General features: G+C 37.2%; 1 protein-coding gene across 3 annotated transcripts in view; it reads left to right on the top strand.

The window, feature by feature from the left end:
* Positions 1 to 2,144: 2,144 nt before the first annotated feature.
* Positions 2,145 to 26,739, top strand: part of LOC127409880 (mitogen-activated protein kinase kinase kinase 5-like) — a 127,522-nt gene continuing 102,927 nt past the window's right edge. The window contains exons 1-2 of one of the 3 annotated variants that reach the window (XM_051644810.1): positions 2,145 to 3,078; positions 25,579 to 25,718. In XM_051644810.1, coding sequence (XP_051500770.1) covers positions 2,694 to 3,078; positions 25,579 to 25,718 — 525 coding nt within the window. In that variant the 5' untranslated portion in view covers positions 2,145 to 2,693. The remainder of the gene's footprint in view (positions 3,079 to 25,578; positions 25,719 to 26,739) is intronic. The other 2 variants (XR_007892049.1, XM_051644809.1) reach the window with 2 other exon arrangements.

Genomic DNA, 26,739 nt, shown 5'->3' on the forward strand with positions numbered 1-26,739 from the left:
CCAGTAATTTAGCTATCAACTTGATAGCTAAATTAAACAATGAAGTTGAAATAACGCAGACTGATGGCTTCAACAGAAGCACCATCGGTGAACAACCTTGTAGCTCATGGTACAGTAGGTCTGTCTTTAAAGGTTTGTAAGTTATCGTTGAAAATCAATTTGTCTATGGAAAAAAATTTATGGGATTGTTATTTACAGATCCAGACTGCTGCACTCTATCCACAGTTTTCCTGAGCAACCACTGGACGGCGCCATGATAATTCTAATTGCCTGGTTTCTGTTTCTGGTCTCAAGAAGCAATGTAAAATTAACTGAAAGAGTGATCCAGATGGAGAACAACAACCATTTAAGTGTTATTTGGAGTAAAAATTAATTTCACGCTCAACTTGTGCAGTTGTTGGCTGTCATAACAACTCAAAGTATACTGAACAAAGATATAAATGCAACATGCAACAATTTCAAAGATTTTACTGAGTTACAGGTCATTTATGGAAATCAGTCAATTGAAATAAATTAATTAGGCCCTAATCTAATCTAATCAATGCGTATGGAAAATCTTTTATTTCAGCTCATGAAACATGGGACCAACACTTTACATTTTGCGTTTATATTTTTGTTCAGTGTTAATGATATGTAACAATTTTTTTATTTTTTTTGTCAATTTATACTAATGTAATACTTTATCCATTAAGAATATACACAGATGCTGGTGAAAACACATGACACCGGGTATTTAAAGGGGTCATGAAATGAAGAATCAAATTTTCCTTAATATTTAGACATATAAGAGGTAACTGTACTTTAAAACATACTGTAAATTTCACCTGAAATGTCTCGGTTTGAAATCTGTCTGTTTGTGACGTCACAAACATTGCTCGCTTACATTTACACATCCCACAACATGCATCATTGCATCCTTGGCCCCGCCCACTGGCGCGCAGTTGGAGAGAGTAGGCCTTGAGTGGCTAGCTATTCCTGAACATCAAAGGGGACCCATCTGGACTATTTTGAATTATTTTGTATATTAACATGAACTGCACAGACTCTTCGACCACTGCTATGTATCTTGCCGCTTTTAAAAGACACGGTGTCAAGTTACAACTCTGAAAAGGAGATGCAATTCTCTTTCATTCAGCTGCTCTGCCTCTTGCCGTTTTGAGCATAGATGTGTGCTCAACATCTGTGCTATTTTAAATTGTTAGTGTATGTAAACATAAACTAGATGTATGTCTTTGACCGTTTCGATGTGTGCATGGTGCGCCTACAGTATGTGTGTGCGTCATTTCACAGTGCTTTGGACTATGTGTGTGCATTTTTTTTTTTCGGTTTGTGTCAGCATTGATTGTTATAATTTGATTCAAGCTTTGCAAAGGAACTGTTATTGAAGAATGGGGCAGTTAAAAACACTTGGACCTGATCAAAAATGTAAGTAAACTGTTTCATTCATGAATATTTCAAATGTCATGACTGTTTGATTTTTTTATGGTGCTGAGTGATAACAGTTGTGCTTGAGATTAACAGTTTATATATATATATATATATATATATATATATATATATATATATATATATATATATATATGCAATGTGTGTGTTATGTGTAAACCCTGAAATTTTGTTTTATAATGTTGAGGGGCTTGTTCATTCTCTTCCGATTGAGTTTAAAAACTGGCTGAATTTGAGGGGCTGCATGATGTTAGCCAATCAGAACAGTGGGCGTTTACACTGAAGTTTTAAGGAGGCGCTTAGGCCAAAACCGAGCGTGTGCAAAATTATCTTATATTACTAAATTATGACTGATTTGGTGCAACAACAACAAAAACTTTTATAACACTGTCAGTGGACCTCAGGGAATATTATAAAATTAGCATTTCATGACCCCTTTAAAACTTCCAGATTCAGGAAAAAGGTGGATTAATTATTTTTTTTTTAAATAAATGGAACTGCTGCTAATGAGTTATCTACATATGTTTGCCTATGCAGCGGCCAACTGGGCGAACGTCACGTCAGTTATTAATATTCATAAGCAAAGCCCTTACCATAGTAGGTAGTTGTAAATTCGCTTCCTGCAAGGCAGTGTGTTACAATGTCACCCCACCACGTGATCGTGAGTTGTGTGTGTTAAAGATAATAATAGAAATAGGGCAGGGTCTAGTAGAAGAACGCGTTGCAGCCGAGAGCGATTTCACAACTTAAGTATGACATAAACACGATGACATGAACAAGAACGCCAGGACTGAAATTAGGTGCTTGATGTGTCGCGGTGAAACGGCGTCGCAGATGCACATGGAGTTTCGCGATCAACTGAACTGCGCTGCGTTCACTTCGCAAACTAAAAGCGCTCCGATATATGCGCGCAAGTTCTAAGCAAACGCGTCAAAACAAAGATTAATTTATTTGAGTTCGCTTTCGTTTCTTCGAGTCGTGACCAGTATGGTTGTCAACAGGAGTTCGTAATCTCTGCAATTATATAATGTGTTTTTTTCTCTCGCCCGGACCCACATGCTGCTTGGCGGATTTTAAGAGTTTCACTTGAAATTGAAACAATAATCGGTTTTGTTGTAGGTTGTCGGCGCTGATGACATCACGCCACTTTGTATTTGTTTTTCGGATGCCACTAGTTTAGCAAGCGGGAATGTCAGCGATGAAGTGTGCGGATTGAGTAGCTGTCACTGAACTCAAACTTTTGTCAAATGAATTCAGATCTGGAGGGTATTTCTTTTTCCGTTCCGTCGCTCGGCCTGGACATGATGGGAAACAATAGTGGAGAATGCAGCGCCGGTATGACTTCTAGTTCCGGGACCTTTTGGCAGGACCAGTCCGTCTGTAAGAGTGCCAGTCACGGGTTGATCAGTAGCCCGGCCGACACCTTGCTGACCACGGGCAAATGTAAGAACAGGGCCGTAACAGTGGCCTATGTGAGGAATGCCGAGATGAGCCAGCCTCTGAGCCCGGAGAACATGGCATTACAGTGTTTGAAGGATGCTTGTGACATGTTGGCCTGTAAACTAGAGATAGTCCACTTTGGGAACCTGGACTTTGGTGAAATGTCAGTCCTTGATCACTTTTACAATGCAGGTAAGACTATGGAGGTGTGACATGTTGTGCTTATCAAACGTTAGTGGAACAAGTTCACCTGTTGTTACTCTGCAGTGACACCTGTGTGAACTTAGCTTTTTACATCCACTAAAAATCACATTGACACAAGTTGATTAAAGGTCACTGAGAAAAAGTGGGTTCTGCGAAAAGCTCTAGAAGCATTTGTTTGTAGATAAGAAACCCATGACATTTTAGCCAGTGTGTGGCTTAAGTGTCCAGATATTTCGGGGGTCACAGTATCAGATGTGTTTTGTACATTTGGGTTTTTCCCACTGTGGTATCTTTTTCCAGCTCTCACCTTTTCCAGGGAAATTCTTGGAATAAAGTGCTATGTGATGGTATCAAGGGCGTAGATTTGGCTTGAACATTGGGCATTTACATGTTTCCATTGATCATGGTATAAATACTGGGGGGTTGTACTTGCTTGTTTTGATTATTGGGGGGGTCATCGCACCCCCCCCCCCACCCCACCGGAATCTATGCCCCTGTCGCTCGCCACATACACACAAGCCAGGGTGGAGTGGAAGTTCTTTAACCTCTTTTCTACGATGATTGACTATCATCTTCAGATGCCTTATTATGAGTAAAATTTGACTCCAAAATCCTAAGAAAAACCTATGTGTCTTTTTTTCTTCTTCTTGGATACGTGATGAGGCTTTATTTTCTTTATGCAAAATAGCATTTCTTTTTGTTTTTATTTTGGGGTCAGATTGATGATTCTCATGAAACCTGTTGAGAAAATGTCCTATTTAACTCCAAAATCAAAAGGAACAGATAGGACATTTTATTTTGAATATAAAAATCATGTCATTGTGACACAATTTTCATAACATTTTACCTACCAATTCTCATTACCACAATGCAAAAAATAAAAGATGACGATATTCTCATTACTACAGTGTAAATATACAGTATACTGAATATTATTCGTGTTATTGTTCTATTGCGCAGGGTTAGTGGCTCATTCATACAAATTCTTCCTCATGATCATGATTTAAAGCTCGAGTACACTTCCTAGTGCTTGACTCATGCGCAGAGCGCTAGATGGCACTGGGAAGTGTAATCGAGCTTGAAATCATGATATGGATTACTTTTATGCTGTCTTTATGTGCTTTTTGGAGCTTCAAAGGTTTGTTCACCATTCACTTGCATTGTATGGACCTACAGAGCTGAAATATTCTTCTAAATATCTTCGTTCATGTTCAGCTGAATAAAGACAGTCATACACATCTGGGATGGCATGGGGCTGAGTAACTGGTGAGAGAATTTTCATTTTCATTTTCATTTTTGGGTGGACTATCCCTTTAAGTGCCCTGAAAGTAATGTCACATTACAAAAATCTTAATGGTCCTAAATATAGACTTCAGCCCCAATAACAAAAACAAGCAAGTACAACCTCATGCTTCACAAGCCAAATCTACGCCCTTGCAGTATGTACATGCTCAACGTTGTTTGGGTATAGAACAGACAAAGCTCCATTTTTACAATATGCAAACAATATTTTATGAATTCTGGATGTTCTCAAGCTAACATTTTGCATGTATACATTTGGCAGATGCTTTTATCCACACATGACAAGCAACTTGAAGATTGTTTTTTGGTCAGTGTAGTTTTAAACATAACCCAGACTGGATCGGTTTGGTTTGATGCATCAACAGGAACTTTATTTGTTAAAGGGAAATTTTCAAAAGGAAGGCAAATGGTGGTGACGTCACCTTTTTCCATTTTTTATTTTGCATCGGCAGAACTTTCACCTAGTTAATGGGACTTTAAAGGTACAAATAAAATTAAAATGATAAAATAATTTGAAATTAATGCACACATCCAAAGCAGATAACATCAAGTGGAAACCCAACAACATATCAAAATTGTTTATAGCATAAAATTGAAATGTAATGGTTTCATGGTCTCGACAGCAAGTAATTCACTTTAAAAAACACGTGGCACAAATCATGTTTATCCTCAATGCAAGTAAACCTGTATTTAATGGTTCTTGGCCATTTTTTCTTTTACCTTGTGTAGTTTTGTTCATGGTTTTCGAGGATGAGGACATGTAATGCAATCTCTGACAGATGAACAAGTTCAAATATTGTAGAGTTTGATTGGACAAATAGTCATTGACTTCAACAACACAACATATGAGAAGCATTTTCTGCCTCCTTATAAAAGTTGTTAAACTGATTTATTTTGGTATCCTAACTAAGCACAATTTGTTTAGGTCATTTTATTATTTTCATTTAATATTGTTTTTTTGGAACAGACTTGCGACCCAGCTAAGAACCACTGGTTTAGAATACTAAACATCTCTTCAATGGGAATATTGATGAAAATGTTAATTGACGAATGGGCATTTGAATTTGCCAACAATAATTAAGCAGAGATGAAAAAGACGCATCATAATGATAATTAAACGATTTTAATCAAAACATACTGTTGATGAAAATATGATGCGAAACAATACTGCAAGTTCCTTGGATAAGGAAATCCATAATAATATGAGTTAAAAGGAACACATTTTCCATTAATTAAGGGGTACTTGAGAGTTACTGATGGCTTGATTTGAAGAATCTAGATATATATATATATATATATATATATATATATATATATTCTTAAATCCCGAAATCTATATTTTACTCGCATATTCGACCAAATTTCATGCTGTGCATTAGCCACTGGCTGGTAAATGTTGAAATTTCACTCAGCAGTGATTGAGTAGTATATTGGTGAAGAAGTTCAGCAACTGAGCCTTTCACTGCGTGTTGGTAGTAAAAGTTTGGTTTGACTCGTTCCATGTAATGTGTGTCCAAAGATGAGATACACACAATCCATTTGTCATTAAATAATGTCTCATTTAAATTCCTCTCTGTTCTTTACAATCTGTTGTTGACTAAAAACAACAAAAAATAATGCAGTTAATAAGTCAATAGACTCTAAATGCACTTAATGGAAACACTTCTGTGAGACGCTGAACTGCCATTTATTTTTAAGAAACAGTAATGTTTTATCACATGTTATACAAATCTCTGAAAACTTGTAATTATGACAAATTAGGCATGTGAAGAATAAACATGTAACTGTATGTGTATATATTAGAGCTGTCAGAATTAACGCATGCAATGAATTAAAGTTTAACGTGTACATTTTTCTTAATTGCGATTAATATATTTACCGTTAATACAGCATAAACCAGCATAAACAATTGTTGGGAGGGTGGAACATTTGTAATGTGTCCACCTGGAGTCATTACACTGATGCACACAACACAAACGCATACATAACGTGTTAAAGCAAAAAAAATTTAGCGCCATTAACGCGTAATATGACCCTTTGAATAAACCGTAGCTCATGAGAAGCGAGTCAATTCACGCAAACGCGCTAAAGTCACATGCATTGACTGTTGGGAAAACGGATGGTGGGAGACATTATGCTGATACCTGCGGCAAGCATTTAATTAATGTAGCACAGCAATAGAACATGCCCGCAAAGCACAGTTTGAGCTCGGAGCTTTGTAACATGTTTGCAGCAGCAAGACAGCTGCCATTTGAGCACCTGCCTTAAACTGCAAGGTGCGGTACAAAAGTTGCGAGGCACGGTGTGAGCGCAAAGTGAAAGTGTGAGCGTGAGACGATCGTCTGTGTTCTGCGACTGCTACCAGGTCCTTGAATAATTTATAACTTGCCAGTTAAGGCAGCTGGTGGAGTTTCTGGTGCCACCCTAGGAAGTTGGTGCCCTACACAGACTGCGTAATATGCACATAGGGAGTGGCGGTACTGATTACCGGCTAACGAAAACCCTGCTGCTGTCTCCAAGGTTCTGTCACAGTGTCTCTGTTTGATATTGCACTAGCCAATGCAGAAGTTGAGAACATTGCTGGAACCCTGCAGGTAATCTACACGTCAGACCCATTTAATCCCACCGGTTACAATTGTAAAAAAAGAGTTTTTGATGTATTTTGCACAGAGTTGTCAATTGTAAATGACAGTGCAGTGCATGAGTGGTACAAATAGTCACATGACCAGAGCTATTTAATTCCACTGCGCTCCTGGAAAGATTATGTCTGTCAAAACCCCATAAAAAGAAGCAAATAAATCCTGTCATAATACACTTACAACTACCATATTTTGTACATAATTTGAATTGTGTTGTGTTAATCGCGATTAACTACAAAAAAAATTATGCGATTAATCACCATTAAATTTTTTAATACTTTGACAGCACTAGAATGGATCACTTAATGCTGTTGTATGTACAAAACAAGCCCAAGTATTTCTAGCCTATGTAAGGCACATTTTAATTACCACAGAAGCACGTCAAGTCTTAACTATCACCAAACGCAGAATGAGACGTTTTTGTCTGCAAGCGCTTTTCTTGTGGAGTTCAAAGCGACACTGGTGTTGATGCTCTGACGCGAATCATGAAAGCAGCTTCACGATTGCTGTAACAAAGCGAATAGCCACAGTCTCCTGGCAGATTAATTTTGTGGAAGATGAGAGTTTAAGAGATTTAATACCCATTGCAGTGAATACTCAACCCATGTGGGGACTAGTTCTCAAATCAAGTCAAATTCCCACTTAGACTTTGTATAACATTTAATGTTACTTGAATTGGTTATATTTTAGTGCATTTCTTTCTTTATACTGTGGAAGGCTTTGTTTGGAAAATGTTAATAAAGCATTATATTGTAACATATTGTTTAGCTTTCTGTCCGAAGATGGAAATAAATGCATTTTGACAGGAAAAGGAGTATACAGTATATAGTGTCAAATTTCAACATTTTTAAAATCTGCGATTAATCGCAAGTAACTACAAATAATTGTGCGATTTAATTATGATTAAAAAAATGTATCCACTGACAGCACTACTGTGTGTATGTGTGTGTGTGTGTGTGTGTGTGTGTGTGTGTGTGTGTGTGTGTGTATATATATATATATATATATATATATATATATATATATATATATATATATATATATATATTAGGGCTGTTTATTTAACAGGCTAATTTATTGTGATTAATTATATGATAAAAATGCAATTAAACATGCCCCCCATCCTTACGTAATTCCGTAATAAAAATGTTTCTACCATTGTAGTATCCAGTTGCAGCTCCACAGCACCTGCAGTTTCAGGGCAGAACTGTTAGGGCTGCAGTCTCTGGGCAGAAGTTGGGGCAGAGCTGAAGTATTACGTTAGGGTTAGGTAGACGGCATTCTTTTTATTATGTCTTTACTGCCAAACAAACATCTTTTTTTTTGTTGTTGTTGAAAAAATGACTTTGTTGTTATCACTGCATATTATAATATTTAAAGGTGCTGTAAGCGATTTTAGCCATTCTACTTCCACGAGACTGAGCTGTTGGATTAGCCATGCCCCCTCTTTCCAAAACCCCAAACTCCAAAGATAACAAATTAGCTTTACTGAGGCCGACATCATGCAGAAACGGTTTTTAAAAACAACAGCAGCAAAATAGCGCCCTCAACTGACAACTGTTAAGAACAACATGACATAAAAATGGCAGTAAGCCTCAATAATTCACTGAAACTACAAAACAATGAGAGTGTGCATAATGATTGACAGGTCGAAAGTGTCATACACCGTGGCCCGCGGACACATTTTGTTTGCTGTTTACAGAGTCTACAGCTGTCACAGAGACCGGTGAGATATCTTACGACACTTATTTCATGAATATCTTTCAGGGAGTAGGACATTTTTTTGCATACCTTTCCACTAAAAAAATCGCTTATAGCACATTTAATAGAGTATATTGCATTCCTGCCATTGTTATTGAATCCTCATTTTATTTAACAGTTTTATTGTAATCTGCTATTTTACCAACGTTTACTTGCATTGTCCAGTGAGGCTGAAAAATGTAATATAAAAATACTTAAGGGTCTTCCATTAAACTCATATCAGCCATATCACGTGCCTTACCTCTTAAATTTAGGCTATTTTTATGGGTACACCCTGCCCAGAGACTGCTTTTAAACATTAATATGTGGTGTATAAAACACTTGAATAATCATGTTACAAGATATACAAAAGGGTTCCAGTAAATCCAGGGTTTTTGTAAAATGTGTTTTATATTGCAATTGAATAAAATTCTAACATGAAAATAGCATGTCATAGCTCCGCCCACACTCCCGCCCTGAGACTGCTGTCCTGGAGCTTCTGCCCTGAAACTGCTGGTGCTGCGAGGCTGCAGCTGGGTATATCTCAGCTGTAAAGAAAACGCGGCTTGTGAAACCAACCTAAGAGCAGGCAGCACAGTCTTTGACAGATGAAGCATTTAATGACCACTGAAAGTGACTGATGACATTACAATGACATCAGGATGTAATTGAATGACTTATAATTATTTTTAGGCTAATATTGTTGTCTTTATGTAAAGTCATGCACAGCAGTTAACAAAATGATAGCTATGATTTGTTGTCATTTGTGGGAAAAATGCTTGAGATGCTTGAACACTGCCGGATTCTTAGTAAATATGTACACATGCAAATTTTAATAAAAGTATAATTAGATTTGGATCAGTTGTGAATGACTGGGTGCTTTATCGGTTGTTTAATGACTCACTCAAAACACAAAAAGATGTTCATTTGTTACCATCTACTGGTTAAGGTGTCTACAAAAATGGTCACTGAACGAATCAGTGAACAAATCTGAATGACAGACAGAGAAACCCCATCTAGAGTTAATTCACTCCAATAAATAAATGTGACATATATTATAATAGGTTTTTGTGGTGTTATAGTTTAATATAACTTTAAACTTTAGAAGTTGTGAAATGATTGATTCATGTTCTTTAATTTTGTTAATAAATGGAGAAAAAAAAGGAATGATTTGGACAGATGAAACTTACTGCCAATAAATAGACAGTTATAATAATATATGGTTTAATATATTCTTCAAGTGGTTGCTTTTATTTGTATAACTTTATAAATGTTTATTAAATAAAATGACTATTCTAAATTAATATTAGCTGGCTTGCTTAATTTAAAAACAGTTTAAAAAAACAAAGCACCATCTATAGAACAGAGTGAAATACATTAAATGTGCACATGCGATTTGGTCCACAGAAACTTGCCTTTATGATTATTTGTTAAGTTTACTTGTCCAAGCATGTTTTGCATGATTCAAGCATTTTAAAAAGGTTTAAACAGTATAAGTAGAGGGTGAGTAGGAGGGTTGGACTGTGGAATTTTATCTGTTTAGTCTTTTAAAGGAATGAGGGCAGAAAAAAATTGTCTGTTTGCAAGGTAGTGTTCAGTCCCCTCATGTGCAAGAAAGTGCATCATGGTTATCTTTAGCAGGGGTTGCTTATCAGATGAACATGTCCTTTTGTTATTTGTATGAGGAAAGTTGTGCAGTGACACACAGCGGGACCCATTTTGTGTTGTGCTGGTTGGTTGAGCAGTTTGTGTTGTCGCCATTTCACTAGCCAACTCGAAACAACTCTATTTTGGCTTGATTTTGATTTTGCGTCCAGTTAATGAAGCAAGACTGGAGGTGTGGGTTAGAGCTACTTTGACTTATAAAAAGCAATCATACATTTAGAGTTTGCTGTTCACAAGAAGAATCTTCTGATGTAGACCATGCCATGCAAAAAAAACCAAAAAAAGATATCACAGAAGACCTACAATCAAGAATTGCTGCTTTGCATAAAGCTGTAAAAGGTTACAAAGTTATCTCTAAGAGCTTAGATATTCATCTGTCCACAGTTAGACAAATTGTCTATAAATGGAGACGATTTAGTACTGTGGCTACTCTCCCTAGAAGTGACCATCCAGACAAGATGACTCAAAGCTGTAGTGAGAATCACACTGGCACCAATTGAAATGAACTGGGCATCACACAAGACGCCGAAGTATGTGGTAATTTTTATCACACTTCACTTAAGGTGTGTGTGTGATTATTAATATCAGATGGCCCCTCTCTCCATCCTCGGGGTTCCAGCTAAGGAGTTTCACCTTAACAGTAAAATAAATATGTAAATTGGAGGGAGTTGGTCATCTGATTAATCTGAAGGATTCGTAAAATTTGGCCTAACCCTTTAGAGACCTGTATCATCAATGCAAGGAACACACAGTTGTAATAAAATGAGTTTTATAAAAAAAAAAAAACTACAAAATGGTACTAATATGCTAAAATATAAAAGAAATGAATTGGTAAATAAAGTGCATATGATGGAAAGATGGAATTGGTTGAATTGAATGTAGCAATGGTAAAGTATGGCTATTAACTTATGGAAAGGTAAATTGCTGTTTCTCTGTTAATTAATAAGGTGAAAAACTAATTTCCGTTTAAACAAATAACAAAGATTATTTGCAAGACATTTGATATACAGGTTATGCAATCTAAAGAACATTAGAAAATCATAAACTGATGGTATACACTAATGCCGAAAAAAAAGAACCTCAGGAAAGAGGTTTAGTAGTGATATTTCTGCAGTGTTGGGGAAGCTACTTTGAAACTGTAGTTTTACAAGCTACTCATAATTTTAAGTAGTTAAGCTACAGTCAGGCTACTCTTTTGAAAAAGTAGTTAGCTACACAAGTTACTATCAAAAAGTAGCGAGCTACATTGATTTTTTTTTTAATGTTACTATCAAACCAATAATATTGATAACAAAATTTACACTAATGACATTTATTAATTAACGTATTAATTAAATACATTTAATGTGTTTAAAAATTTAATGAATAGTAACATTAATACAGTTAATAATGGCCATAAAATAAAATACAACAGTATAAAATAAAAACAAAAAAGATCAGACGCCATTCAAAAAATCATTTTTAAACTATACTTCACACTTTTCAGTCCTGCTGTTGCCTGGTGTAGATCCAATTTTTATGACAAACTCTCCTTGGGCTGGCAGTTTTATGTTCTTGTCACATAATATTTAGTGTGGACAATATGTGAATAAAAACTCAGGGCTTGTTTCTCCCCTCACCTGGGTTCATGCTCATTGTATTTTCTGACTTTTTTGCCATTGACATGCAAGTGCCAGCTTTACAGGTCACATACAGAGGTTGCTCTATAAATATTTGTTCACTTTTTTCAGGTCCAAAAAAAGTGGACGGATGGTCATCCTAGATCAGGGGTCGGGAAACTATGGGTCGCGAGCCACAAGTGGCTCTTTGTTAAAAAGCCGGGTGTCTCACCATTCATCAACATATGATCGTTTAAAACTTTCCAGCAGAAAGTGTGTGTGCGATTACAAAGCTTGAAGTCAGTGACACTTTTTTGATTTCCTTTCTCTCTAATTTGTCGTACAGCCTACTCCTGGCGAACAAGTTTTGAAATGAACACCCGCCAAATGTGGATTTTTCATGCAGAGTATTTTGCTGATGTACCAGCCACTGTGGAAGGCGACCTGTAAGACTTCTCGGAGTGATATATTACAAGAAATTAGACACAAAGACGTGCATTTGATGAAACATGATTATATTTTGAAGAACAGATGAAAGAAAAGCCGCCGATGAGCATCTGATTTTATATGTGCGCAGTGAGCTCCACTGTTCACGAGTGCATTGAAAGCGCTTCTCCAAGACACGCACATGCATAGAGTTCTGGGCCTCCTTTCCCAATAACTATTGATCTTAGCTGTTAAGAGCATTTTCTACGAGCGATTTTATGAACGCTCGTTATTTTTTTTGTGCAACCAGGTTGTGAAACTAGCACCTCCACCCGCAAATTGCGACGAGGCTCAATCCAGTTCGCAAACTCCTCGTCCAAATGTATTTCATGCGCGGGTAATTTTGCTCATCTACCCACAACAAGTGGATGACCTGTAAGACGTCTTGGAGTGACTCATGACAAGAAATACTGTTAGTCAAAAAGACGCACTTGAAGAAACTTTAGAAACACTTTATTATATTTTTAAGAACAGACAAAAGAAAAGTCGTCAGTGCTTGTGTCTGATTTGCTGTTTGTTCAGAGGCGTGCAACGGGACCCTGTCTCGTGGAGCAAGTGCATGTAAAGAGTTATCACTCCTTTTTCTCTGTTTCATTCGACTGAAAACTGTTTGCAAGAATACTGTAATCTATGAGAATGCTGCAAATGATCTCCGATCATCTCGTGAGTTTTGCTTTATTTCCACAGAGCAGTTTGCTCTTACGCATTGTGAACCCAACTCTGCAGGGCCAGTAATGTATACAGGTATCTTTGTATTAAAGAAATAAAGACGAAAGTGATTAAATCAAAGTAATACAAGACACGTTCACCTTGAACCTAAAATGTTGTTCTATTTTCTTTTCTTTAGGCAGCATAAACTGTATTACCAAAACGCAATACAAACACATTCGATAGGAACACACATTTGGCAGCATGTTTTGGGAACACAAGGGAATTTTTTAGGCTTATTTATTATGATGATGATTATAATTATCTTTACATTTATAATTGTCTTTAGTTCTTAATTTGCACGTGTTGCCACATACTGATACTTGCGTGATGGCAAATGGGGTCGTTGGAGAAGGTAAATGTTTGGATTTGGGGAGGTGGTTATAAGATTTTTTAATCACTTTGTTATTTTAATTGCTTTTTTCGTTTCGTTTAAAGTGCAGTTTGAATTTAGAAATGTCTTAAGTTTTTCGTGTTTCAATAAATTAATGAAATTTTCAAAGCAAAATCAATAAAGCAAAAATATTCACAGACTTTGGGGTTGACCATGTAATCGGATATCATGATATTTTAAATGCAGTTATTATTAAAATATTTTTTACATATCACTCAGCCCAAAAGCGAAGTAAAATTTTTCATGAACAATTGTAAAATGAAGTAATTTTATGCAGACCCGCACAAATGCGTGTACTCAATTCCATATTGCAACATGTTACCTATTCATTTTTGCATATTCGTTTATTTTTGAGTAGTCTATGGGCAATATAAACATTTTATTTTATTGAAAAACAAAAACATGTTTTTGAAAATAGTAAATTATTCGTTTGTGGTACGGCTCTTTCGAAAAAATGCATCAACCAAAAATTACAAAATTGGCTCCTTAGTGAAAAAAGTTTAAAAATTGTTGCATAATAATACATAACATAAATGATTTCTTTTACCAATCATTGTATTTATTTTACATGAAAATAATAGTTAATTAAATGCTAAGAAATTGAGAAATCAAATAGTTCTGCATGCTAGTAATTATTATTATAATATATGCTGTATATTTATAAATATTATAATAATAATTCACTCACTGCTCCCTATAACGCACAGATGATAAGCGAAATAAACATATTTAGAACAGAAACAAAATCCCTCAAAAGGTAATAACTTTTTGAATTATTTTATTTAAAATAGTAAAGGTTAATATGCTGTTGAGTGATCTATTAAAAACAAAGTGTCTGAAACATTCTTTGTTACATAGAAGAATAAAATGGTGTTCTTTTATCATTTTCAGTTTTACCTGCCCCTGTACGTCTTGTAAAGGTAAACAAACTGTGGTTGCTCGCTTTACATAACCATCAGACAATCTCTTCTTATCCAAGTGAGCTGTAATAAGCTCTCAGTAGATGATGGTAATTCACTATTTTTGTTCTGCCATTACAAAAGAAGATGACGACGCTGCCTGATTCTGATCAGCAGACAGAAATATGCTGCCAGATGTCAGACGTTTTGCCGGTAAAAGTTTGGCTTCTACGCAATAAGGAAGGCTATTAGTTATAATCTGACCAACATGATGTAGCTTGGACACGCTACACCGCTACTTGCTGGAAAAAGCAGTTCGCTACTGGAAAAGCTAGTCTGTTTTAAAAGCAACTGTCAAACTTCTGAAAAATGTAGTTAAATTAGTAGCGTTGCTACATGTAGTTAGCTACTCCCCAACACTGTATTTACGTTCTTCTTGATCGATCGATGAGTTCGGTGAAGGCGATGTCTTCCACTGGGGCTCGGGGCCACGTTACAGTGGGGAAGGAGCTGGATTCCATTTCAACAGCCTTGGACACGAAGGAGCTGAGGAATGTTGATCTGGTAGCACCGAGAGGATTCTTGCAATCAGGAACATGCAGATATACAGCCCTTATGTCGGTGCAAGATTCATCATCTGGAACACGCAGATGCACGAACCTTGCTCATCAGAGCTAAACCTTGTCGCAGTTGTTATCTCCCTGGTATAGGGATTCCGAACTTGGCGTTGCAACAGTCTCTTGTAGTGAGACTCAGTACATGGTCGATCTTCTTCTGTCTCTCAGATGGACACTAAGAACTTGGGTGATCTGTTAACCCCTCTCTCTCTGTGAAGCAGAGACTTAGCACATTGGATGGTTTGTATTCTGTTACATCTACCACTCAGGCCAGAGATTCAGAATGTTCATTATTCTGTTATTGCTCCTGAACTCAAACAGCTGGGAACTCAGAACGTTGATTATTGTTCTGTTATTGCCTCTCTCTCGTAGAGTGAGACAAGAACAAAGGTGTTTTAGAAGTGTATCCTGTTAATGACCCTCTGGGCAGGGACTCAGGACAAAGGTGTGGTCATCTGGAGGATGGTTTTATACCTTCCTGATGATAAGGAGATTTCAGTTTGGTGCTTCTTGTTTCAGGGTTATGATTGGCTGCTGACACCAGAGGGGGCCCACACAGTGTGGCTCACCCTCTCTTATCTATGTGGAACATTTGCATATTTTAATGTACGTAGTTAGAACATCTATGCATTGTTCCTTTACCAAACTTCTTTAAAAATACTCTTGGCATTTTTCTGAAGATATAGAGACCAAACATAATATTGAAAGATTACATATTACGCATGCATTAATTTATACCACCTTAGCTCAGTTTGAGTGAACTATTGTGCTAATTGAACAACTGCAATTTACATAAACAGTTTTGTGAACAAACATGGAGTGGATGTGTTTCAGTTGGTATTCATGTTAGGAGTGAAAATTTTGTTTCAACTTTTGCCACATGGTAAGTTAATGCTGCTTCGAGAGGTCTTGACGAATATTTATGGTCTTTATCTCAACTCTGGTCTTAGGGCAAATTTTAGGATGGGGGGTTTGAGAGGTTGCTAAGAAACCACTCATGGATCAATGAGAAGTATTTTCCAACGTGTTGGAAGGCCTTCCTGCCTTGTGAGGGGTGTCTGGCAGTTTTCCGAGCATCTTATTTGATGGCCGTGCTTGACATTTATTTGTGTTGGTCCTGCCATAATCCAATCAAAATGGAGCCACTCTTCTTTGCCTTGACAGTTAGGGAGGGACTCTGCCATAAACTGGCTCATGGAATGTCATCTGGTCCAATTGTTTGCCACAAAGGGCACACTGCAGAATGCTTAATGAGTAAAAAAAAAAAAAAAAAGAACCTTAGAGTGACAACTAAAGACTTGAAGGAATCATTGGAACTGGTTAACATCTCTTTTCATGAATCTAATTTATGGAAAACATTAAACAGCCATGGTGTCCATGGCAGGACACCACGAAGGAAGCCGCTGCTTTCCAACAAAAACATTGCTGCGTGCCTTAAGTTTGCCAAAGACCACCCTGCTACTGGGAAAATGTTTTGTGGACTGATGAAACTATGGTTTCATTGATTGTGAAGAAAACACAGCACTACGTATGGTGTAAAAAGGGCACTGTATACCAACATGAAAACATCTTTACAATGGTGAAGTAAAGTGGAGGGAGCATCATGATTTGGGACTGCTTTGCTGCTTCTGGGCCTGGACCGCTTGCTATCATTGAGGGGAAAGATGAATTTCCAAGTTTATCAAGATATCCTACAGGATAATGTCAGGGTGGCTGTGCGCCAGCTGATGCTCAGTATAAGTTGAGTGATGCAGCAGGACACTACAGAATGGCTTCAAAAAAAGAAAATCCACATTTGGAGTGGCCCAGACAAAGCCCAGGGCATCACCCAATAGAGATGCTGTGGAATGAATCAAGAGAGCCATTCACACCAGACATCCTAAGAATATGGCTGAGCTGAAGCAGTTCTGTAAGGAAGAATGGTCCAAAATTCCTTCTGAACGTTGTGCAGGTCTAATCCGCAGCTAACGGAAACGCTTGGTTGAGGTTATTGCTGTCAAAGGACGATCGACCAGATATTAAATCCAAGGGTTCACTTGCTTCTTCCACAGCACTGTGTATGTTTAATGGGATGTGTTCAATAAAGACATGAAAGATTATAATTGTTTGTGTGTTGTTAGCTTAAGCACATTGTGTTTGTCTATACTTGTGACTTTAATGAAGATGAGATCACATTTTATGACCAATTAATGCAGAAAAGCAGCTAATTCTAAAGGTTTCTCATACTTGCCATTCTTGATAATTTTTAAAGTCATTATTAATCATGCTTTCTGTAGAAAATACTATAAATGTTTATTTCAAATTTGTGAAACCAACAAGGACTCAAAGATTAAATTTCTACGAACTTGACAAATGTTTTAAACTAGATTTTTTTTTTTTAGATTTCTCATTTTATCGCCTTTTATGACCCTTAAGTTAATTGTGTTTTATACCAGCGGTTCTCAACTGGTGGGTCACAGGCAGCAGAAATGCATACAAAATGCTAAATGCAACTAACAAAACACAACTAACCATATAATTGTGGACAGCTAGAATAGCACAATAAAAGTGGCACATATTGCCAATGTGCATTTAAAAGCATTATGAGAGAGGCTAGTTCACTCATGAGCTTACCTCATGCATGTGCAATAAACATCAAGCTTTTCACTGAAAAATGACTTGTTTTTTTACTTAAACGCATTCCCTGGAATATGATGCACAAGTCGCATGGACTACTATTATTATACTTTTGGTTTCTTTTTTATCTACTGCCATTGTATTCAAAAGACAGATGGTGATATTCATTAAAACAGCTGTTCTACTTGAGATAAAAGGCATATGGCACAATATTTATTTTTTGGGCAATCTATTTTAAAAGCCTAAAAAAATATATAGCAAAATTACTTTGATCTCAGTAATTGAAAGCATGTTCATCATAGAAGAGGTGTATTCAAGTAATTGTGGGAATTGCATTTGTAATGTATTTTTAAATAATTTAATAGTTTTGAACAAAAAAGTGAGTGTCACGTAATTTTTCAACTGTTACTGTATTAGTTATTTAAATATTGATAATTTAGTTGTGGGTCTGTAATAGTTTTGACTATACAGTATATAGTATGACTAGGCAGGGCATAATATAAAACGTAAAAGATCTTAAACTGCAAGGAAGATTCTGTTTCAGGAAGCACATAATTTGCCCTTTTTATCTTGACCCATTCGCCCATCACCAGTGTTAGACAAGCAAGTGTTCACATACTGTTGGCCATTTAGCGTTAAAGCCCAGACACAAAAAGTGATGCAACAAGGCAATATAATTTTTTCATGGACGTCCTGACAGATTTTCACACCAAAAATATTCACACTGAGTGCGATTCATATTTTTGCGAGTATCTGTTTGCATACCGAACACATGTTAAACTCATTGTTCTTAGAAACCAGAAGCTGTCAGCCAGACACATGACCCAAAAGCTCATCATGTGTTATTGTGTCATTTCATCACAGTGCATATTTCAAATCTTGTTGCACCAAAAGTTCCATGTGAATACAAGGTCATGGGTTTCATTCCCAGGGAACACAGAAATATTATCGAATGCAGTTTTCTTTCCTGTGCAGAGGTATTTCTCAAAACAGCATGTTTGGTTGGGGAATATTTTTTAAATAGCTATTACAGGGATTTTCCTCGCTCAAAAAGAGGCATCAAAATGATACATCAAATGAGGCATCAAAATGATACCATCTTGATCAGGTGCACACATACACTTGTACCATGCCTTCCACTGACTGAAGCAAACACTTACAAGCAACATATTTTAGGTGTTCTAATAATTAGATGATTGAAGAAAATGACAATTATCAACTTATAGCATATTTAATTAAAAAAGCTAACCTGTTCAACATTAAATTAATTAAATACAACATAACAGCTAATGTGTTCATTTATAGTTAACAAACTGCAAACTTGATTAACTTCTTAAACTGATAATAAGATCATCTCTGATCTCAGGTATGTGGGTGGGTATGGTGGGAAGGGAAGACGTGTAAAGACCATTTGGACACTGTTTTACAGCTTGGATTGGACTGATCGCTTTGACAGGTCTTGATTTACCATGTGCACAACTGAAACAGTGCTGGATCTTATTACTTGTTACTTATTCTATGTAATTCTGTTTCTGGTTTATTGTGGCATTTACAAATGTAAGTAGTTCTTAGGTTCAGTAAAACCCTCAGATCACTTGTTTGTAGAGTTTTTTGGACTTTTGATAAAAAAGGATACTTTGGTTCCAAATGCCACAACTTGCTTTGAGATAACAATACAACATTTTTCCCAGATACAGTTGACATGATTGTAGTCATCATGTCAAGCATGAATAATTAACAAAACAAATAAATAAACTGCATCACTTTCTCAGCAGTGTTGTAACATAAGAGCCTCCAAACATGAGACGTACATGTTTGTATTTTGGAGAAAATCAAGATTATGCGTGGATAGTAATTTTTAAGTCACAGAAATAAGGCCATGAAACACATAATAGATTTTGTAGACTCCAGTTTTCGCTCACAAAATTAACTTTGAGACACCTTTTGTGTTAGGCTGTATAACACCGTATAAGAAATCATATAGTTGGTGCCTTAATGTGTCCCTTTTGCAAAATCCTGATTTCCAACAAATGTTAAAGACTGAAATCAGTGTTTATATGGAGACCAACTGGTCCTTAGTATCCTCTGTGGGCGTGGCTTGGGAGGCACTTAAGGCGGTTCTTAGGGGTTGGATCATACAGTATGCCTCATTCATCAAAAAATCCGAAGCACGGGAACTCGTAGAGTTGGAAGGGAATATTAAAAGTGCCAAGGCAGAGCTGAAGTGCTGAATGTCGTCCGATGGCCTCAGAGAATTAACCCGATTGAAATACAGATATAAAACTATTTTGTCGTGGAAGGTGGAGTTTTGGCTATTCAGGGCAAGACAGTCATACTTTGAGTCGTGGAACAAAGCAGGGAAGCTTTTTTTGGCTAGATATATAAAGCAGAGAGAGTCTTTTTCTACCATTCCCTCAGTGAAATCTGCTGGGGGTAAAATATTTACCTCGGCCATTGATATTAATAATGCTTTTAAAAAATTATATCTTGATCTCTGTAGTTCAACGTCTTCGTCCACTGATTTTTTGTGAAACCATTAGAACTTCCTAAACTGATGTCTGAGCAATTCAATTCTCTTGATTCTGAGATAACCTTGGAGGAGCTTGGCGAGGTAATTAAGGCTCCAGGGTCAGACGGCTTTGCCGCTGATGCTACAGAAATTACTTATGCTACAGAACTGGCTCCACTTTTGCTAGAAGTTTATACGGAATCATTAAAGTAACTTAATCCATCCAATAAAAGTATTCCCAAACCCGTACATTTCCATAATCTTAAAGTTAATCCCATTCTACCATATCAAATGCCTTTTCAGCATCAAGTGAGATGGCAGCAACCGGAGTTTGATCTGATTCTGATTCTGAATGGAAAGCTTCCGCCAACCATGACACAAGCCTGGATCAGTTTGATTCTTAAAAACGATAAAGATGCAAGCATTCTGAAAGATCCAAGAGTGTAAGATTTACCGTTCAATTTACCAGTTCCAGCTAGATGTTAAAATATTGTTCAAAATTTTGGCTAACCAATTAAGTAAAGTTATGACACCTCTTATAGATCAGGTAGGGTTTATTCGGGGCCGTAGCTCTTCTGATAACATTAGGCGTTTCATCAATATCATGTGGTCAGTGATGAATGATCAGACTCCGGTCGTTGCCATCTCACTTGACGCCCAAAAGGCATTTGATATGGTAGAATGGGATTATCTTTTTAAGATTTTGGAAATGTATGGGTTCGGGAATACTTTTATTGGATGGATTAAGTTACTTTATAGACACCCTGTAGCAGCAGTACAAACAAATGGATTAATTTCAGATTATTTTACTCTGGATAGGGGCACCTGGCAGGGTTGCCCTCTTTCCCTATTATTGTTCTGTCTGGCCTTGGAACCATTAGCAGCCATGATAAGAAAGGAGGATGATTTTCCAGGGGTGATGGCGGGGAGGTGTGGCGCATAAACTTTTGCTTTTTTATTATTTTATTATTAATATTTTATTATTCGTCTCCGACCACAGTAGGTCTATTCCTTGCCTCCACAGAATTATTATTTCCTTTTCTAAGTTCTCAGGATACAGAGTCAGTTGGTCTAAATCCAAAGCTTTGGCTCTGACAGCATACTGCCCAGTAATGTCTTTTCAGCCGGGTGCCTTCCAGTGGCCCAAACAGGGCATTAAGTATTTGGGTATTTTATTCCCAGCAAATTTATGTGATTTAGTTAGTTAATTTTGACCCTTTAATAAAATGGTTTTCGAGCGATGTGGGCAGGTGTGCTTCATTACATTTATCTATGATTGGGAAGGTTAATGTTATTAAAATTAATTGTATTCCAAAATTCAACTACCTGCTACAATCTCTCCCTATAGATGTCCGCCTCTCTTATTTCAAGCAATTTGATAGTATAGTTCCTTCATTTAGAATGGTAAACTTCCCAGATTACACTTCAGTAAATTGCATAGGCCAATTGACAAAGGTGGGATAGGCCTACCCAATATTGTGTTTTATTATTATGTATTCGGTCTCAGACATTTGGCTCATTGGTCGCTTCCACCTGAGAGAGCCCCTCCCTGGTTTTGTATTGAACAGGAAGTTCTTTCCCCTGCTTCGCCATTGCAAAGTCTTTCTATCCAACTAATCGGAGAAGTTAAGTTACACCCCGTTATCTCGCATTTGCACTCAGAATTTAATTCAGACATGTATTTAAATGAAGCCTCAAGGATATGGCAGAACCCAAAATTATGTATTAATAAGTCCCCTTTCTGCTGGACAGAGTGGATTGAGAGGGAGGTTCCTAATATATATATATATAATTATAATTATTTTTTTTGTGTGTGTATACTCGTGTGACCACAGGGATGTTTGTTGAGGGTCAGGGTGGGGTTGGGAATTGGGAGGTGGAGGGGTAATAATGGGGGTTAAATATTGATTATGTGAATATACACTACCGGTCAAAAGTTTTAAAACACTTACTCGTTCTTTATTATAATTTTTTTTCTTTCACATTTTGATATTCTTTCTTTCACAAGTCATCAAAACTATGGAATAACATAAATAGAAAAATGGGAATTATGTTATGACTAAACAAAATCCAAAATAAATCAAATATTTTAGCGTCTTCAAAGTAGTCACCCTTTGCCTAGAATTTGCAGACATGTACTGGCAATGGTGGCAAAATTATATTTTTGTCTGCAAAACTAATTTCAAACATTTTAAGCATACGCCTTAAGATCAAAAGATTTTTAAGATCATGAGAAACATTTCAGTCAAGTGTTTCAAAACTTCTGACCGGTAGTGTGTTTTGCTTTTCTTTGTCAATTTTGTGAATCAATAAAAAGTGTTAATCAAAAAAACAAAATGCTATTTTGAACAATCGTCTAATCTAAAGCATTGCCATCACAACTGCATTATGTCTTGCATATTTTTCCAGCAACTTTTAATGACGAACTGAACTTGATTGTCATCTAATTTTAGCGTCACAATGCAATTTACATTTTCTGAAGCTCAGCAAATGTGATCCGAGGTAAAGAGTGTTAGATTTGGGGGCCTGGGTAGCTCAGTGGTAAAGACGCTGGCTACCACCCCTGGAGTTCGCTAGTTCACTAGTTTGAATCCCAGAGCATGCTGAGTGACTCCAGGTCTCCTAAGCAACCAAATTGGCCCGGTTGCTAGGGAGCTTAGAGTCACATGGGGTAACCTCCTTGTGATCACTATAATGTGGTTCGTTCTCGGTGGGGCGCGTGGTGAGTTGAGTGTGGTTGTCACGGTGGATGGCGTGAAGCCTCCACACGCGCTATGTCTCCGTGGCAAAGCGCTCAACAAGCCACATGTTAAGATGCGCGGGTTGACGATCTCAGATGCGGAGGCAACTGGGATTCGTCCTCCACCACCCGGACTGAGGCGCATCACTACGCGACCACGAGGACTTAGAGCGCATTGGGAATTGGGCATTCCAAATTGAAAAAAAAAAAAAAAAAGAGTGTTAGATTTAAAATATTTAAAAGTTTTAAAATGTTCAAAAGCTAGTTTTCTGAAAGTGAACTCCGCATTGGACAGATAGTTGTGATAGTTTATAGTCTAAAGTGTAGAACATTCTGAGAATTCACTTTTTTCGTCTACAAAACAGGGTAAGGCTAATTTAAGTTTGTGTAAAGAAAAGGCAATTATATAGGCCTTAGGAATATATGATTATTTTCCACCCTGCCTCTGGCCCTTTGAATGAAATGCTCGGTTTTGGTCAAAGTGTCTACTTAAAACTTAAATATTAACACTATCTGTTATAATTGGTTAACATCGTGCAGCTCCTCAAAATCAGCCATATTTGAAACTCAATCGGAAGATAATGAACAAACTCCACAACATTAGAAAACTGCATTTTAGGGTTTACACATAAAGCACATACAACACATTGCATCTGAATATTTTAAACTGTTCATCTCAAGCACAACTGTTAAAACTCCATAGCACCATAAACTATCAAACAGTCATGATATTTGAAATATTCATGAATGAAACTGTTTTGCATTGGGTCCAATAGTGTTTTTAACCACCCCATCCTTCAATAACAGTTGCTTTGCAAAGCTTAAATTGTATTACGACTGGTTCACAAACAATCCACCCTGATATGAGCCAAAAAAACATGCAGTCCATGCTGAAATATGATGAAGACACATCCACATGACGCACACACATAGTCCAAAGCACAGTGTGAACTATATGCACACATGTAGCATCACATCGCTGGAAATATATCTAAATGGTCAAAGAGGTCCATCTAGCACATGTTTTCATACACCAACAATTAAAAATAGTGCAGATGGGCGAAAGATTGTCCATGACACGTTTGTGCTCAAAACAACAAGAGGAAGAGCAGCTGAATGACAGAGAGTGGATTCTCCTCTTTAGAGTTGGAACTTGACACTGCATCTTTTAAAAGCGGCCTGAGATATGTATCAAGCAGTCAAAGATGTCTGTCTAGAGCATGAAAATAGATGGGTCCCCTTTGGTGTTCAGGAATAGTTAGGCCACAGTAGGCCTTGCTTGTCATTCTCTCTCAGTTTATGAACTGAAGCACCAGTGGGCAGGGCCAAGGGTATGTTGATGTAAAAGTAGGTGTTGATGTTTTTGAGCTGTAGAGGCGGTCATGAATTAATGTACCCCTCGGGACATAGGGTAGTCGCAGAAGAAGAGAACGAGGTGTTTTTGCAGCTTGGTTTCAATAAATGCTTTTATTGCATTGGGGATTAAGTTTTGAGTTCTGAAATTTACAGTATGTTTTTTTATAGTAGAAAGACCTCTTATATGTCCAAATATCAATGAAAATTGGATTCCTCATGACATGACCCCTTTGACATTCTCTTCCCTTGTGTGCAAGACATTTATATAGTACCTGTTAACATCTCAAAAAATGTGTTGTAGTGTTTCATGACCCTTTAAATGCTTTACCATCACCCCGTGCTGTGTGAATATGTGCATTATTTGAGAGAAGTGTTGAACTGAGGTTGGCTAATGTGCTAAAGCTAGTGGCAACACATCGTGTAAGTTTAAAATGTCACTTATGTGAACTTGTTCATTTACGTGAACCGCCTGAAAGAACCCACTCGCTAAAATGAATCAGACTTAATATAAGGGAATTGTTTATTTTAACACGTTCATTTACCTGAATTTTCTGAAAGAACCAATTCACTAAACTCTCGCCATTGGTTAAGCCAGTGTTGTTGTGACGGACTGGTTGGGATGCACAAAAAAAAAAAAAAAAAAAAAAAAAAAAAAGAGTTAAATTGAATTTTTACTATTTACGTTGTCGTTTACGAATGATTATTTGGGTGATTGAATCAGTAGTTGGTTCTGCTTTTGTTTCATTAATAAGACACATTAAACTAACTGTATCAGCCTCATTTTTTCATTCTTGTCAAAATAAACATAGCATCTTCCCTGACTAAGATCCATTGAGATTCATTTGAACAACCATAAGCACAAATCTCCTGTTCAAACAAGATGTTCATACACCTGTGTCTGTTTCTTTTTTGTAAGCTCAAAGAACAGCTGTGAAGTGCTGTGATACATGCATGCAAACAGAGGAAGTGACTTCCTGGTGATATTTACTGTAAATGCAGCACTTGAGATGTAGAGCTCTGCTGTAGGGACTGACCCGATAGAAGCACACAAACACATGACACAATCTGTCATTACACTTCACGTGACAAAATCTGTCATTAATACACTTCTTAAAGTCTGTCTGTCTGTCTGTCTGTCTATCATCAAAAACATTAAGTTAAGTTCTGGATTTTCCCTCTCTATAGTTTAGTATCTCATCTGCTGTCTCTCTTTTTACAGATATTGCCGTGGTTGATATGACGGATGTGTTTCGGCAGCCTTCTCTCTTCTATCACCTGGGTGTGAGAGAGAGTTTCTGTATGGTCAACAACATTATCCTGTACTGTGATCTCAACTCAGACTCGCAGCAGTCTCTACAGGTCAGGATGGCTCAAGTCTGTTAGTGTCACCAAATTCAACAGTGAAATGTGCATCAAATTTCAAATAAATACATCATTTGTTACTTTTATTGCATGGTTACATTAATGGACACACCAAATCATTTCTAATTTGATAGTTTTTATATATATATATATATACAGTCTTCATATATATATATATATATATATATATATATATATATATATATATATATATATATATACACATACATACACACTGTCAGCCAAAAGTTTGGAATAATGTACAGATTTTGCTCTTATGGAAAGAAATTGTTACTTTTATTCACCAAAGTGGCATTCAATGATCACAATGTATAATCAGGACATTAATAATGTGAAAAATTACTATTACAATTTGAAAAAAAAACTACTTCAAAGAGTTCTCATCAAAAAATCTTCCATGTGAAGCAATGACAGCTTTGCAGATCCTTGGCATTCTAGCTGTCAGTTTGTCCAGATACTCAGGTGACATTTCACCCCACGCTTCCTGTAGCACTTGACATAGATGTGGCCGTCTTGTCGGGCACTTCTCACGCATCTTACAGTCTAAGTAATCCCACAAAAGCTCAGTGGGGTTAAGATCCATAACACTCAGGGGGCCTGGGTAGCTCAGTGGTAAAATGGTAGCTTGCTAGTTCGAATCCCAGGGCATGCTGAGTGACACCAGCCAGGTCTCCTAAGCAACCAAATTGGCCCGGTTGCTAGGGAGGGTAGAGTCACATAGGGGTAACCTCCTCGTGGTCGCTATAATGTGGTTCGTTCTCGGTGGGGCGCATGGTGAGTTGAGCGTGGTTGCCGCGGTGGATGGCGTGAAGCCTCCACACGCGCTATGTCTCTGTGGCAATGCGCTCAACAAGCCACGTGATAAGATGCGCGGGTTGATGGTCTCAGACGCGGAGGCAACTGGGATTCATCCTCCGCCACCCGGACTGAGGCGAATCACTACGCGACCACAAGGACTTAAAGGCACATTGGGAATTGGCCATTTCAAATAGGGAGA

This window comes from Myxocyprinus asiaticus, chromosome 19 (assembly GCF_019703515.2).
Source record: "Myxocyprinus asiaticus isolate MX2 ecotype Aquarium Trade chromosome 19, UBuf_Myxa_2, whole genome shotgun sequence".
Classification (NCBI taxonomy): Eukaryota; Metazoa; Chordata; class Actinopteri; order Cypriniformes; family Catostomidae; genus Myxocyprinus; species Myxocyprinus asiaticus.